Genomic DNA, 16,604 nt, shown 5'->3' with positions numbered 1-16,604 from the left:
TTACAAGGGGAATATGGGCCACATGGCTTAGGCTTTAGCTCCTAAATCTATGTGATGGAAATGCCAACTGTGCGGTTTGAAAAGAAACTGGGTGGGTACAAGTGTATGGTCTCACACCATCTTTGTCTCCTGCTGTGTTTCCACAGGCGTCACCACCGTCCTCACCATGACCACACTAAGCATCAGCGCAAGAAACTCGTTACCTAAAGTGGCGTATGCGACGGCCATGGACTGGTTCATAGCCGTCTGTTATGCCTTTGTGTTTTCTGCGCTGATCGAATTTGCCACTGTTAACTACTTCACCAAGCGCAGCTGGGCTTGGGATGGCAAGAAGGTGCTGGAAGCCCAAGAGATGAAGGTCAGCCCTGTGGCCAAGGCCAGGGAGAAAGGGGTGGTGAAGAAACGCTGCATGAGAGAACTGCGCCGGGGCCAGGAGTGGGTAACATGCAGCACCACACCTATTCAGGAGGCTGGATGCTACTTACTGGGGTCCCCAGCTCAGGTCTCAACTGGAGCGGTTCTTGAGGGAGGAAGGGCTTGGAGGACTGTTTGCTGTGCTTAGCTGGAGAAAAACATCCAGGCATGACTCCTCACTTTTCACTTTGTCCTTTGGCATGACCATCTGCCAGTGGAAACGTGAATGTGTGCATGTATTGGTCTTGCTCTGCTGGCAGTCTTCTCCCTTCAACCCATAAATGCCCTGCTCCATGTTGCTAGCATGCCACACAAACCCGAACATGCCACAGGATGTCAGCCTCACCAATGGAGATGGTCCCACTCTGCTGTGTCCCCTGCGGCTGGTATCCCTGACTGTAGGTCCCCTCTGACACAGGCAAGCATGGTGCAGTGATGGGGAGGTCTAACATTTGTGCTGTTGCCGACAGCTGCTGCTTTGTAAGCTCGGGCAAAGAGGGTGGGTGGGAAGCAAGCAATCAGAAACAGCAACTGGCAGTAAATTAGTGCCTGGCATCACCCACGTTTTCACTTCTCGCTCGGGATCAGCCTTTTTGGCAGCTTCCTTCCTGACAGCCACTGCTACCCGTGCTCATGCACACTCCTTCCTAACTGATTTAGTCTCGGCTGCACAGAGAAATCGCTTACTGTAGCATGCTGTTCCTTGTTTATATTTATCGAATCGATTTGAAAATCAGCTTTGTCCTTGTTCCTGGTTCTGGAGCCTTTATATTTTTCTCCTTTGCATTTTAATGTGTTGTTTAAAACTGTGGTGGGGCTGTATGCAAATACCTGGCAGAATTGTAGTAACTTTTGAGAAGACGACGAACAACCAGTCATCTCTCCGGTATGGAGGTCGAAACAGGAGAACAGAGGCCTTATGGAGAACCACAGCCATCACAGTGCTGAATGTCTCTTGTGTTTCTTGGACTCTTTCTGTTTGCTTTTGCAGCTGTTGTCTGAGCAACAGATTCATGGCAAAAGGCTCCAGAGGAGGCCAGTTGATGGTCTTCCACTTCCATTGGGAAGAATAATGCTAATCTGGCCTCTAGAGATAAGAGAAGCCTTTCCCAGGTCACTGGCATGAGTGAAGGATCAGAACACGTCTTCAAATCAACCATGTTACTTTCAGGGATGGGCAAACCAGTAAAAAGTCAGGATTCACACAGCTTTGGGCAATTATGTGAACTGGGCACAGCTGAAAAAGCAGCAAAGGCTCAAAAGCTTCAGTTTGTCATAGAAGCAGCATGCTCCTTAATTTATTCAATGACCCAGCACTGCAAGACTAATAGTGCTGAAGCAATAGGATAAGAGCATGCAGAATATTTGCTCACATGGTAATCAAACAGGAAAATAAAGCAGGACCAGGAATGTTTCAGAGGGAGTGTTCCTTGTGAGTTTGCTGCAATTGGTGTCAGGCTGGAAAATTAGGAAGGATTCCAGATTTGTGGATTCTTTTTCAAGCTGTGATCTTTATCTTAAAAGGCTAACCCACTCCCAGTCTCTGCAGCTCAAAGAGCTCCTTGAAGAGTGGTGGGATTTCAGGGAGCTTGGGAATATGATGTGTCACCATGTTTGCTTTTCATCTTTATTCAATTGAATATTTCCAAGCAATGAATTTGCTATGCAATGAAGATCCCTCATTGGCTCAGTTTCAGCCTTTAATTAGCTCTTCTTGAAGCAATTGACAAGCCAGGTGGTTGAAACCACAAAAGGAAGAGGAGGCAGAAGAATAACTATTGGCATTTTAAAGTGTTTGTAGCAGGAGTAAAACTATCAGTGACAAGCCCAGGCTGAGCGCTGGTCTCTGGAAAGCCTTCCTTGCAGCCAAAAAGAATGCTCTTCATTGATGTGATGGCAAGGATCCTCACTCCAGATTTGATTGTTTCCTTACAGGAACACGACAAAAAAAAATCAATAAGCATCAGCCCTTCCCTCACCTCAAATGTAGGCACCAGCAATGCTTCCCATCCCTTTGGAGAGAAATCACTGCCTTGCAAAAGCTGCTGGTTGCTACAAGTACTCCCAGCATGTTCACTCTCTCAGGGTGGTTCCATTCTTTCCTTCTCCCCTTCGGCCAAGCCATTGGTTTAGATGGGATCAGAGCATTTTTTCAGGTGGAATCTAACATGATGGACTGATCTTGATGAATCACTGATCTCTGCATCATAAATGATCATGGTGATGTTCTGGCTATAGCTACAGCTGGGTTCTGGTTCTGGGAGTTACTGAAAGGCAGGCAGATGCCAGCATAGATGTCACCAAAAACTCCCACTAGTGCACACTCTGAAAAGATTTTACTGGTGTTTCTTGGACCCAAAGATTTTCCAAGCCTTTCCTGCCTGCCATCAGTGATTGCTAATTTTGGGTGAAGGATTTCCTCTCTTTTTGTATAGCAGACTGCTACAACCAACCTAGAGGTGCAGATCAAACTGGGGAGAGGTTTCTGGATCCAATGTGGAAAACCTGTTAGTAGAGATGATATTTTTAAAAACATCATTAGGAGGAAGGTGGGAGATGGCAGTAGCTGAGGAAGAGTGAGAGGCCAAAGACATTGAAAGGTAAGTGTTTCAGTAGTCAGCAAAGCTCCCTATCTCCAATATCCTCAAAATATCCTGTTAAAAAGATCCACATCAGGACAGAAGAGCTGTGTCTGAACAGAGTGAGATCCATTCCAACTATAGGGAGCCAACAAGGTCACTTTCTGAGTGGCTGTGAGATTGAGAATCTGGAGAGACAACTATTAATGGTGACTTTGACACTGGGAAACTCATGAAATCTGCAAGGATGACATTTACCAGGGAATTCCCTGCAAAAAAAAAAAGTATCTGTTCCTCAGGGTGGAAGATGCTTTGGATCTTTGGAATATGCTTACTTAAATCCGCCTGCAACGCCATGTCTATGCATAAAATCTGCTTTAGCTCTGTATCTGTGCTTGTATGGCATTGCCCTAAGTCTTGGGTGGCAAGAAGCAACAAAAGCAATACAAGTAGCTGCAGTCAGACACATGAAAACATTAGATGGAGGAATAGTCCTGGATCTTTATCCTTTTCATCCTTAAGACAATAATCCTATAGTGCATGGCAAGAAGGTTAGGTCCAGGCTGTTCATGAGCTTTTCACATGTCTTTTCACGAAGAGAAAGTTACCACAAAGCATTCTCCAAACCCTTCTGTTGATATTACCATCATGATTTTCTTTCTTGTATTTTAGAAGTGACAGACATTCACCATTTGCACTAGGCGCCTTTTCCACTGACTAAAGCCTAATGTTTTGTCCAACCTACTCTTCAGCAATTCTGAAGTTTGCCCTTGACCCAGGGCATAATTCTTCTTTCTTCTTTGTTTCTTTCCTACTGTGACACCTTTGTTTCAATCCCCTTTGCCAACAGATAGGAACTAGAACCAACCTTGACAGGCCACCATTTTCAACCAGTTTGAAGTCTTACAGACTCACATGGTGGTTCATGCTCATCTCTTTTTTTCTGCATCACTATAGTAAATATGCTTTGGCTGGCACTTTCCCCTGCTGACCATGCTCTGGAGCCCATGCATCCTTTGTCCTACTGCACCTGCAATCACCTGTAGCTCTCCATAGCACTGCAAGTGATTTATGTTCTCAGCATCTTCACTAGAGTCTATGTATCATTCTTCGACAACATTTCACCTTCTTTCTCTCAGCACTATCTATGTGGTGTGTTGGGCTGATTACTGACTCCACCCAACCTCTGAGTCTTTGTATGGTGATCCAGGGACCATAAGATCACTGAGCTCAGTCCCACATAATCTGAATGGAGAGATGGGAGGGATGAGCGATGCCAAAGGTTACACCAGCAGCTGACAGCAGCCTGGCATTGATGTAGCCTGCTTGTTAATGCAAGATTGCATTGTTTGGAGCCTTTGGCTCTGCTCAGGGTACAGGCATCACAGTGTAAAACACTGCTGCTATTCTCTGATAGGATCAAGTCTGTGGCACACTGCAGAGGGGAACTTTGGCTGGCATGAGGAAGGAATGATATGGTTGCTGGAACAGCAACTGCAGTTGCTGGGCTTTGAATTATAAGATATAAGTATGTCAGAAACTAGAGCTGTTTGGAGGTCATTAAAGTGACTTTTCTCTAGAATGATAAGTGGTAGATTCCTTGCATTTCTTAAGTACTGAACATACTAGTGATGGTGACCTTCAGAGTGGCCTGAGGAATAGTGTTTCCATCCCAAATTTCTTGCCAAGGAGCAAGTGCAGAGAACTAAATCTCCAGCAAATCATAGGCAGAACCTGTAGTTCCTATAATTTAGAGGTTCAGCTATTAGCTCCTCAATAGAGAGGCTTGAAGACAAGAATGTTTAACAAAAATGTTATTCCTTTCCAGTATGTGTGTTGTGGAAGAACTTGTCAGACTGCAATATCCAGGGAACATATTGGTCTCTAGACCAGTTTTTCCCTCAGGAGAGCAGTGCAGGGACAGCTTTGTGCAGCAATTCAGTTTCCAAGTGCCCAAACTGGGCTATAAACACAGGAATTTCTTTGCAACATCAATGTTTTAAATAGGAATAGTCTTCAAAGCAAATGTGGGGTTTCCTCCTGTTCCTCTACTCTTCCCTTCTGTTTCAATAAGATGTGGAGCTCCTCACAGATGAAGGTGCAGGGGGAAGGCTGGGGGCTACTTTGCAGCTGACAGCAATAAGCACATTTTGCTCTGTTTGATTGTCAAAATCTTGCCTGAAACACTTATTTATAAAGCGCAGCCCAGCAAACTTCAGGCTGAACCATTTCTCCTGACATGTCAGGGGCAGAGCACATCTAGAGCACACACACGTGCCTCGGTGTAGGCAGCCGAGTGCTCTGGGTGTTTCCCAAAGGCTACCCAGGCTCCCAGCTCTGACCACAGCAGAAGACTCCATAGGCAGGTGGAGAAAAGGCCCTGGCTGTAGGCTCCCAAGCCTCTGCACTACCTGAACAGCCTGATCTGAGGTCCAGAGAAGCCCAGGTTGATGCCTGGGGGCTCCGGATCACACTAATAGGAGCAGCAGCTTGCTATCACCACCCACAGCATTCATATTTGTCTGATTTTACTCTGTTTCAGCCTGCTGTTTCCTAATGCCTTTGATCAGGCAAGACAGATCCACTTTCCACGCTCTGGGGCAGAAAAGCTAGCCAGGTTGAAAATGCCATGTCACTTGTAGTAATCTTATTCCTGTAACAAGTAACGTGGCTGATTAATACTAAAATAATCACAGAGCACTTCAGATAACATTCTAGAACAACAATCTTTTTCGTTTCATTACTGATTATCAATTATTTTATTACCTCCCATAGCTGCGTTAATAAGTAATCATACTTAAGCATATTTAAATGTTTTATAAGGTGAAACCTCTTTAGCCCTTTATTTGCTTCTTGTCAGCTCTTTAGCAGGAAAAGTTCACCTGCTGTGCAGGGGGTACAAGTTAACGTGGTTCTAATGATTGCAGAAATCAGTCGCTCAGTTAATCATTAAAGATCACAACACCTTCTCCCATAAAAGACCATGAATATGGTCTGATCAGTGGCTTAGTCTGATCTGGAGTCTGAAGATATTTAGACCTCCTTCTAACAGCAAGTTAATTTCTGTAATTGCTGGCATTATTACAAGGCTGCAGGCCTGGCTATGATATCATTGGAGAGGGGTTTAAAGATTGCACAGAAGTCTGCTTTTAGTGTCCCTCTGAAAATCACTGTAGAAAATTCATTTCCTAAGGTAACCAGAAATATCCATGGTGATTGTGGGCACATTTAAAATGGAAGTACCGAATGAAAGCTAAAGCCCTTGGAGTATCTCTGCGGAGCAGGCTGGGCAGATCTGGCCTTTCGAGCTCCCAGTGCTACCCAGTGATGCTGCCTGCTACCTAATCCAGGCTCAGGTGGGGAGATGAACAGATCCTGCTGGCTGTGCACTCTCCCATCTTCCTGATGATCACTTTGTACATGGTTCTCTCACATGTATTTGCAAGACCATGCCAAGTACCCCTGGGAAGTGCCCGGATGAGTCTTACCTTGTGTCTCAGTTGCTTTTGAACAGAAAATGAGATCCAAAGTCACACTTTGTTCTGAGTTTAGATATTCGATTCCCACCATGAGTCATTGCAGTGTCTCACATGGGCTCTTGGTGTAATTACAGTGGACAGCTGCATGGAATACCTGAGTGCTAGGACGAGTAGGGTGTCTGGTGTCTACTTATTAATAGATTTCATTCAATGGGCTTCTCCTAGTGGACCCGGATTGCTTTATATGATATGGTCTGTGGTACCACTGGTCTCGGGTCCCTGACAGCAACAGGAAGATCCCCGGAGTGGGACAGCACCTCTTCCAGATGGAGCTAGGAAATCCCCAATCGTGACTGCTTAGCTCCATCTTCCTGGCTACTCATCTTCATCAACATTTGAACTGTCTTCAGCATCTTCCATCATCCTTCAGTACGTCATGTCTGACACATAAGTGACATTTGCTATGCAAGCTGTCCTCCCTTCAGCATGGACAGCATGGCTGCCCCTGGAGCCCTGTGGGAGGTGTGCACTTATCGCCCTTGATTTACAGCAACCCTTAGATACAAAAGGCTTCCCTCTGCCCTGTAGTACCATGTTGAGCAATCTTGAAATCCAGGGCTAGTGCAAATGCTTTCCATCTGTTCTGTATCTTACTTGGGTAGGTCATGAGGTGCTCTAAAGAGTCCCAGAAGCATTTTGGACATGATACTAAATAGTGAAGTATTCCTGTGAGGCATTCAGGGCACTGAGGCAGTGTATTATATGGCCTTGTAATATGGTGCAAAAATATTGCAATGCTGTCACCCAAATTCTTAAAGCCACTGGATTTCTGCAACAAAAACCCCAAGAACTATAGTCTTCTGTGATGTCTCCTCCTCTCACCTGACCCAGGAAGCAGGCCAGCAAAGCAGAAAATCAAGATCTTCCCTCAGGATGGCCAGACAGAGTGCTGTTCTTTGCTAAAGACTACATTCCTGCATTGTCTCTCCATGGCTGAACCTGACATGCAACAGAAAACATTGCCTAGCTGAGGGAGAAAACAAGGAGTGTGGATAGTTCGAGCCTGCATTCACTTATACTGACCTGGCAACACACAACGTGGACCTGGCAGCACTCAGCCAGTCAAGGAGTGACCTGTCTAGGGCAGCTACTACTCAAATGCAGCTGTACTCACCTTTTTATACCACTGCTATGATCTAAGGGGCTGCAAGGAGGCAACAAACCCAGCTTATGTGGCTTCAGTTATTTGACTTGCAGCAGGACATAGCTGCCAGGCCAGGACCTCTTTGTGCTACATGATGTATGCTGGGCTTACATGGAGTAGCTGATCCACCGTAGTCCAGTGCATCTGTATGCTGCAGCAGCCCTCAAGTGGCAGATGTCATGGGTTCTGGCCATCTTCTCACCACATCTTCCCTCCCTTCCACAATGCAGCCTTCCTGGTCTCTTGCTCCTCGCACCCTTTTCCATCTCCTCATCTGGACAAGCAGGTAAATTCAGAGGACAAAATGTTCTCCATGCAATTCTACACTCACTTCATCTCTATTATGTTTTTTTCTTCCACCTTCCCTAGAAAAAAGAGCCAGTGGCACTAGCGAAGAAAACCAACAACACCTACAACATTGTTGGCACCACATATGCCCTCAACATTGCGAAGGACCCTGGCCTGCCCACCATCTCCAAGAGTGCTGGTGCCACTGCTACTGCCACCAACGTACCCCCCAAGATGCCCCGCACAGAGGAGAAGCTCCCAGAGAGTAAGAAGACATACAACAGCGTCAGCAAGGTAGACAAGATGTCCCGCATCGTCTTTCCAGTCCTCTTTGCCATCTTCAACTTAGTCTACTGGGCCACGTACGTAAACCGGGAGTCAGCTATCAAGGGAATGATCCCCAAACAATAAAACCAGTCACACAAACCTTCCATCAGTGAGCACCATCCAGGCAGGAATTCTCCAGGGCTTTCTTCTTTCCTGTTTTGCTTAATTATTATTGTTTATTTGATATTATTATTATTCCTATTAGATTGTTCTTTTATAATGTAAACAAAACTGTGATTTTAATTTCACCACGTCTTATGCTTTAGTTTCCTTTTACTTTGTCTCTGATGAGGAAAGGAAAAAAAAAAAAGGATCATAACAAGTTGTGCCTCTAACATCGTGAGTCTGATGTCCCCCAAGTTGCCTGTGCTTCCATCTCCCTGCCTCCACTTCCTGCCATTCCCACAGTCTGCATGCCACTGCCATTCCACACTCCACTCTGCTGGGGGCTGCTGCCAGGGTCCACTACCTTCTTCCTCTTCTGCGAAGGACTGCCCTAGCATAATGGATGCTCCTGGTGGCCTGGGTTCAAGGATATGGAGGCCTCTGGCATCAGTCTGCTGGGCTGCTCTTCAGTGCCTGATGCTTTGTGCTCAGTGGTATTCCTGGGCTGTGGATGCAGGTGAGCAATGCAGCAGGGGCCAGCTTGTAGCCCGACACTGGTGGTGAACCCACCACTGCTGTGGTCTGTGGAGCCATTGCAGGGATGGAACAGGGTGGCAGCATCTTGTAGGTACCTACAGGGCTTCTTCCCCTGTGTTCACCCAGCTGCTGGTTTCCTCCATGTCTCTCATGAGACAAGAGCAGGTGAGAAAGGTCTTATCTGTCTGCCACCCTCTTGAGGCAATTCATGTTAGAGGGTGGGATGGTTCCTACCAGAGAAATAGTTTTTCTCAGGGTCAGTCAGGAAGTCAAGACAGGAGCCTTGGAGGAGATGATAGTAGCTGTGAGGCTACATGCATTCAGCATCAGGACTGGAAGCCATAGAGTTCATGTTCAGATGGGTGGTTCATCACTTTCTCTTGGCCCCATCCACCTACCCTTCTTGACATCTCCTCTCTCTCCCAGAACCTTCTTCCAGCTTCCCATTCATCTTCCTTTGGTTACTCAGCAGCCCTCAGTAGTATCTCACTGCTCATGGGTCGATGTAGACAGAGAAGCCCCTACCTCTCAGGTAAGGCACACTGACAGGGAGGACCACAGCCTGGGGAAGTCCAGCTCATGGTGCATCCCTGCTCCGGTGCACTAGAGCAGCAGTGATGCTGGTTCCTGTGGCACACACCAGGGGCCACTCAGCCAGCTGTAGGGGTGAGTCAAGGGACGGCCAGTCCCCAAGCACCTCCCTGCCCCTGGTGAGCCTTGCTGAGCATCCTCAGCACCAAGGGAGAACAGCAGAAGGGGCTTTTTGAAACAGCAGGGTGATACTGCTGTCCCAGAGAGCCATGTGAGTCAGGTGCCATCCCACAAAGCCATTGAGATAAGAAACAATTCTTAACTGTTCCAAGGAAAGCCCTCCAGTGCCTTGGAGAGAGGCTTTTTCTCCTTTGCTGGCCACCATAGTCAAGGACCCAAAACAGTGGTTGTCCCCTTCCCAGCAGCAGCACAAGATGGTGGCATCCAAGCCATTTGTCTTCCCTCTCTGGTGTCCAGAACCATGGACACACTGTCCTGCTACAAGGAAAGACATCCTGTGCCTGGTGAGTTCTCTTCCCCAGCCTGTGGGCAGCACTAATCCTGCTCGCAGCCCTGCTCTCAGGATGGGGTGCATCCCCTCTTTCCTGAACCTCCCTCCATCCCTCTGGCTGAGCTGCCCCAGCATGTTTTGGGTGCATGCAGTCAGGCCAAGGTGATGTCTTCATCACCCCCAAGGGTGATGTCTTCAGCATTGCTTTGAGCTGCCGTGCCAAGCTTAGTTCTCCCCTGCCCATGCAGGAGCAGGGCTGAGCACAAGGCATAGGATTTACCCCACCTGGAATATCCATGGGGACAGTAGGACAGAGCGGGGAAGGCCAGGGAGCTTTGTCCTGCAGCATGGGTGGCATTGGTGCATGTCCTGCCTGTCCCTTACCAATCTTGCTGGCTCAACAGCAGTGCAGTCACTCCCCCTGCCTACAGCTGCAGTGAGGAGCGGAGCTCGGAGACATTTAGCTCAGCCCCCAGTGCTTTCGGTCCATAAGCACATCCACACAAGCAGGCAGCATCAGGCAAGCTCTTCAAGCTGATGCTAAGAAAACCAGTTCTCTCCCCATTCTCCCCCATAACATCTACACCCCAAAACATTTCTACAGTGCCTTTCATTCCTGAGGGCTCCCTGCTGGGTGACAAAGAGAGGAAAGCTTGGGAGCTCTCCCCTTTGCGCACCCAGCATTAGGCTGGAGGAGCAGAGGGAGAGTTCACCATCCCCAGTCCTTCTGCTGGGTGACGGGGACATCCCGGCTGCTTTTGCATCCCCTGGCACTGGCCTACTGCTGCTGCTGCAGCCACTGTGTTCTGACAGCGTGGCCTCCCCAGCAGAGCCCACTGTGTCCCCAGACCCCTTGCCACCGAGACCCCTGTGCTCCATCCACACCAGCAGCGTCCCCTCTAGCAGTCAGTGCCATTGTGCTGCCCTTCTGCTCCCTGGGTTTTCCATTGGGAAGTACCACAGTATCCGGCCGTGAGTCTGTTTTAGACACTACTTGGATGTCATTTTCTTAAATAAGCTAGATGAAGTGTATCTCATAAAACATTCATGTCTCTATAATGCTCGGGCCTAAGTGAACAGAATAGAAACACTTAAAAAGCAAACCAAACACAATAAAACAATAACAAAGAGTATATTGTGTTTACAAATGGAATTACATCAAAGGCAAGTTTAAATACAAGATCAGTGACTTGACTGACTTGAGCAGGCCCTGGCGCAGAGGTAGTCTCCTGCTAGCCTGGGCATTCCCCAAAGTCCCCTTCACCCCAAGGGCCACGTCCTACCATGCATCACCTCGCTACGCATTCCTGGTCTGTTGGTGGCAGCTTCGCAAAGCTCTTCATGAAGTCAGGTCTTACCATCGCTCCTCAGCAGCTGCTGCCTTTGTGCCCCAGGGGTGATGCTCAAGGTGCTGGGGCTGGATCTCTCTGCGGTGCTGGGCACAGCATCAGCGCAACATCTGAGCTTCCTCCCTCTTGTGGATGATCCGATCTGTCGGGGTGTATCTCCTGCCTGTGTCTTCCCCCAGTCTTTCCCTCCCTGCAATGCCGAGGTGCTTGTCCCTCCCCAGGACACAGCCCATCAATCTGGCTTGCTGGTGACACCTGTCTGCTGGCTCATCTTTGCTCTTCCTGACTCCAAAAACTTTGCTCTCTGCCTGATAAAAGGCTGCCTTCCTGGGTCTGTGTTAGCACGCCTTGAAAGCCAAGTCTATTCCCACCAAAGCCTGGCACTGGTTCCGGATCTTTTTGCCAGCTGGAAGCAGAAATACCAGCATCCTTTGGTTAAAGACAACAAACCAAACAGGATTTGTAGTTTGGCTCCCAAGCAAGGAAGCATTTTGAGAAGATAGTTATAAATAAGTGGTTTAACATCTCCTGCCAGCAGACATCACAGAGAAGATAATGTTCTTTTTTTTTTTTAATCTGTCAGCGGCTCAAATTGGGACATTTCCTTCCCAGTTAACATGAGGCTGCTGATGGAGGAGGCTTCCTCTAAGAGCATGCCAGAGCTAACCTAGTATCAGTTACTGGGGTTCTCTGCTTGCTGTGATAGTATCTAAGGGCTCCATTTTTATAATTGGCCACATATAGTAATAGATCTGTACGTGGCCATTGATAGTCTAATCCATACGTGTGCACAGCATGGGCGCTTCATTTCGCTGTGAACCTTAATACTCCAATATTCTTTTTCTTCTGGCAAGGCCCAAAGCCTCCCTGGCTTGATGAGAGTCTCCTAGGCAGGAGTTACAAGTCTTTGAGAGTGATAAAAATGACCTGTTCAGTCTATGCTCCTGTTCTGTAGCTTGCACCACCTGGGACAAACACAGTGTAGCCCAAGCCTGCAGTGGCATTCCTCCTGAAAATGTCAGAGGGACATTTTGGCACTTGAAGCTTGCCCATTCTCTCCTCTGACAACATGCATGGGCAAAGCAGTTCAGCATTCAGGAGCTCCATGCCCTGGGGAGGTGAGGAGTGGTTTGGCGGAGATCCTCCAAGCAGGCAGTAGAGGCAGTGCATGGTCACTGTGAGTGTCACATCAGTGCTGTGACATTTCTGTGGGGTGACATGCAAGGGAGAGGGGAGAAGTGGTCCCTTGGTGTCACCCATTCCAAAGGGCTGATGGAGTTACCCACATATCTCTCAAGCGCTTCTTGAAGATCACCCAGCAGGACTGTAACACTCAAGACACTTCCCGGTTCTCTTCTGTGCACTAAGCTCAACATAAGCAAAGCTGGCTTTGCACTCCCTAGGTTTTACAGGCAAGTGCTGTGGCCAACACAGCTCACGCCCGCCCTGATCTCTGCCAGCTCAGGGGCACTGGCAGGGTCCTACCTAGTTCATTTGCTGTAGGACATCCTCTGTGCAAGCAGACCCCATGCTTGCTGTTCCCAGACACAAGCCACGTGTGCAAACAAGGTCACAACCAGCCTGTTTCTGCAAACACAGGGTGCATTCACTTCTTATCTGCTGCCTCAAGTTCTTCTGTCCATATCTTGGATTCCTTTCAGCTATCCCTTGGGGAGGATTACAGGGCTGCATCACATACTAGAAAGGGATTTCTCTTGCTCCAGATCACCTTGCATGGGAAGGTCCTTTGCTACAACCTTGCTAAGACCTTCAGAAACCTGGAGCTGTTGCATCTCCCGGAGGGTGCTGCAGAAGCATCTCTTAGCAGCTGCTGAAGGAACAGAGCAGTTAAACACACACTGCTGTTAAAGCAAGGATCGTGGTCAAACACGAGTGGCTATTGAGGACAGGTACCATGGTCTACCAGCTTGCCATGGCATGCCGTGAGCAGGAAAGGACCAGGCAGCCCCAATGGGCTCACTTGAGCGACATGCTAGTACCCCCAATTCCACGTGCTTGGTCCTGGGAGTGGTGGACAGCCACTGTGGGGCCATGGGACTGGATTGTTGCACCATGCAGGGTCAGGCCAGCCCTCACTCCAGGCCCTCTCCCACAAACTGTATGCCTCTGGGGCCACACTTTAACGCAGCCAATCAAATATCCGTGTGGATTTTGCAGACTGGAGAGAAATAACATTTCCCTGACTCCCTGGTGGCTGTTGAGGCTGGGGAGGGCTCAGCCAGGGTGAGAGGCACATTCATGAGAATCTAAATGCTCTATTAATGTCAAAGTAGGAATGAAAAAACCTCAAACAATTCACCAATCCTCTCTCCATATCAAGCTAAACTACTCCCGAAGGCATTTTTGGCAAGAGGCCACAGCACAGATGAGATTGATGGCTTCCAGGTATAAATATTTACTGTTTGACCTTGTTCAGTCAGCCAAAGGTTTTTACATATATATATGCGCGTGTGTGTATATTTATGCTCACAACCTCTTCATATCTAAAAGTCAAACCTCTTTCTCTTTGAAGGAGAAAATGGCCACTTTCAATTGTTTTACTTCCCTCTCATTGTCTTTGCTAAATCTTCTGGAAGGATGTGCATCCCTCTCTGCTGGTCCTCAGATGGCTTTAAGAGGCACAGGGAACAAAGGAAGCAAGGGAGAAGAGCCTCACTCCATCTTGGGGTCTCAATGCAGAATTGCTGCCTGGACTAAGGTCACTGCTGGCAGCAATGCCCAGCACCTATCAGGAAAAGTTAACCCCAGATACCACAGCTTCTCCAGGCAGCCTTTGCCCTGCTCCAGACACTAGGATGTTCCCAGGAAGGCAGCATGGCTCTTTAACAGCTAAATGCCATAAGCAATTAGTCCTCACTCCGTAGCACAACCAGGGAATGCGTAGCTGAACATTGCAAAGGGGTGTGAGGTTTCCACCCTGAGCAATGCTTCAGGAGGGAGCGTAAAACCTGGTGGGATCCATTCCAGCTGTCCCTGGCTAGAGGAATGCTGCAGGTAGTGGCTGTGCTTCAGCTTCAGCTCTTCTGCAAAGGGAAGTGCTAGCACTTGACCACTACTTGCTGCTCATCCAGGTGGGAAGTGCTGGCATGTGATTATGTGCTAATTGTGGAAGGAGTCAGCAAAAGCACAGGCCTTTGCTGCTGCTGTGTCCTGGATCTGATCTCACCCCAGCACAAGCAGGACCAAAGACAGATGATGCTGGGCAGCTCATGGTAAGTGGACAATGTGCAGCCCCTAGCAGTGGTACCCAGCGCCAGCTTCCTCAGTGTCAGCCCTTTGTCTCCCCCTGTCTTAGAAGAAACGTTTAGGCAGTGATCCTGCAACAGCATTTGTAGCTCCTATATTCCTTCCTGTGCTGCTGGAGCAAGGCTGTGGTCAGTGGCACCACTGCCTTGTCGTGGCCCAGCCACAAGAATGAAGGATGTCACCACCCATAAGCAAACAAAGCCGGTTCTTTCTATGTCTATGCCTGCCTCCCACCATGGGGATCTGAGCTGCTTTAAACAGCAGAGAGCCTTAGGCTTGGATTAGTCTTAACATTTGACCCGTCATCCTTCACCACAAGCAAGCAGGGTTATGCTGGTTTTTGCTCTTGAAGCTCTAGGACAAAATAAGATGTTCTAGCAACTCTGTGCTCGTCCCCACCAATGCAGATCTCTTCTGCTTTAATGCTTCCATCTGCCTAGAGAGGGAAGCCTGGTCCCAGGTTTGCTATGTAAGCCAGGATGCTCCCACAGTCTTTAAAGGCTCTTGGCTTTTTTCTTCACTGCAGCTTGAAGGTCCTGTCAACTTCTTCAGTCCATTGGCTCATGTTACACTGCGAGCAGCACTCTCTTTCCCCTGAAAAATCTATGGATTTCTCCTGTCTTTTTGCAGGGCACCCAGCAAAGCTAACAGCAATCATACATTGAACGAGTTGATTTTCACAACCACAAAAAAAGTAGGGGCAGAGTTAGGAAACCTGAGTCTTTGTCACATTGCCTTTGCAATGAGGGAGTTTCTGAGCTGACTAAATCCAGTCAGGTGGCCACAAGTATCCCTTCATCAACTAGATTTCCACTGCTGACTGACCTGGGGATAGCCACAGGCAAATGTCCTACCTGAGGGTGATGGTACCTGCTGCTTCTTTAGCTGCAGACCTGGTGCCCAAGGTAGGAAGAGTTACATTAGCATCATGCTAGGGCAGCCCATCATGGGAAAGAGCACACTACAACAAATCACCAGAAAACACGCTCATTTTCACTGCCTCAGGTGCAACATGTGCCCCAGTATGTCTTCTGCTTTGTTTTCCATCTTGTGAGACTTTCTTTACTCCGCTATGGGAAAGAATCTAGCTGGCAGCAGTTTAATGCATGACAATCCTGTTATTACAGCTGTAAATAATGAACAACTAGAGAAAATGCTTTTTTTTATTATTATTATTTTTTGTCAATTTTATTTTCTCCATTGACTAGCTGGTAGCCACTTTCTTAAGGAATTTCTCATGGAAACTGTGACTTTTCTTCTCTTTCTCTTTCTGAGATTTGTGTTTCAAATGCTTTTTGGTGCAATGTTCAATGCCTGTTTGTATTTTTGAACCGTATTTTTCAACCTTTGCCAGAAAAAAAGAAAAATTGCTCATTCTAATTGGCAGGATTTTGAGTCCTGCGGTTTTTTTCAGCTTTGAGCTTTTTCAATAAGTTAACGCAACAGAAAAATGTCTCCAAAAATCACAGTAAAGTTCTGAAGAGAGATTAGAAAACATCAGAAACAAGAACTACATGAATAAGATCAGCAAGAGGAGGAGGACTCTTCTGACCACCTACTAACCTGATCTAACACACAAGGCGGGACTAGACCTCTTCAGTGAACGAAATCACTCCGCTTTTCCACTCTACCCACTCTCTCCAACTCCAATCAAAACAAATTAAAATTCATATTAAGAAAGATAATCTGTGTCACTATTTTGTCCCAAACCAATAGAAGCCAAATGATGTTGACATACAAAGGGATAGAGAGCATAGGGAGCCAGTCCTCTGAGCTTTAGGCTACCTGCACAGCTGGGGAGTTTGTCCCAGTGATGAGCAGAGAAGCTACCCATGAAAAAATAGATATTCCAGGGGGAAATAAAAGAGCTTGAGCTCCCATTGTGTCATGTTTAAAATGCTTTCCCTTCCAATGGCAGGGGAGTGGAGGGCACAATGCATGTTCAAGGCAGATGTGTAGATGGGGAGTTTGGGAACTAACTCAAAGACAGGATGGTGGTGGTGCGCTGGGTGG

At 47.6% G+C, this 16,604-nt stretch overlaps 1 protein-coding gene across 4 annotated transcripts in view; it reads left to right on the top strand.

Annotated features, from left to right (window-relative positions):
* The window catches only part of LOC115612917 (gamma-aminobutyric acid receptor subunit alpha-3-like), a 73,090-nt gene extending 56,814 nt beyond the window's left edge, over positions 1–16,276 (top strand). For all 4 annotated transcript variants that reach the window (XM_030497798.1, XM_030497797.2, XM_030497795.2 and 1 more), the window contains 2 exons: positions 147–358; positions 8,046–16,276. In XM_030497798.1, the coding sequence (XP_030353658.1) occupies positions 147–358; positions 8,046–8,375 (542 nt within the window). In that variant the 3' untranslated portion in view covers positions 8,376–16,276. The remainder of the gene's footprint in view (positions 1–146; positions 359–8,045) is intronic.
* Positions 16,277–16,604: the final 328 nt, after the last annotated feature.

This window comes from Strigops habroptila, chromosome 9, assembly GCF_004027225.2.
Source record: "Strigops habroptila isolate Jane chromosome 9, bStrHab1.2.pri, whole genome shotgun sequence".
Taxonomy (NCBI): Eukaryota; Metazoa; Chordata; class Aves; order Psittaciformes; family Psittacidae; genus Strigops; species Strigops habroptila.
The sequence above is the reverse complement of the archived record's forward strand: the minus strand, read 5'-3'. Positions and strand labels throughout refer to the sequence as shown.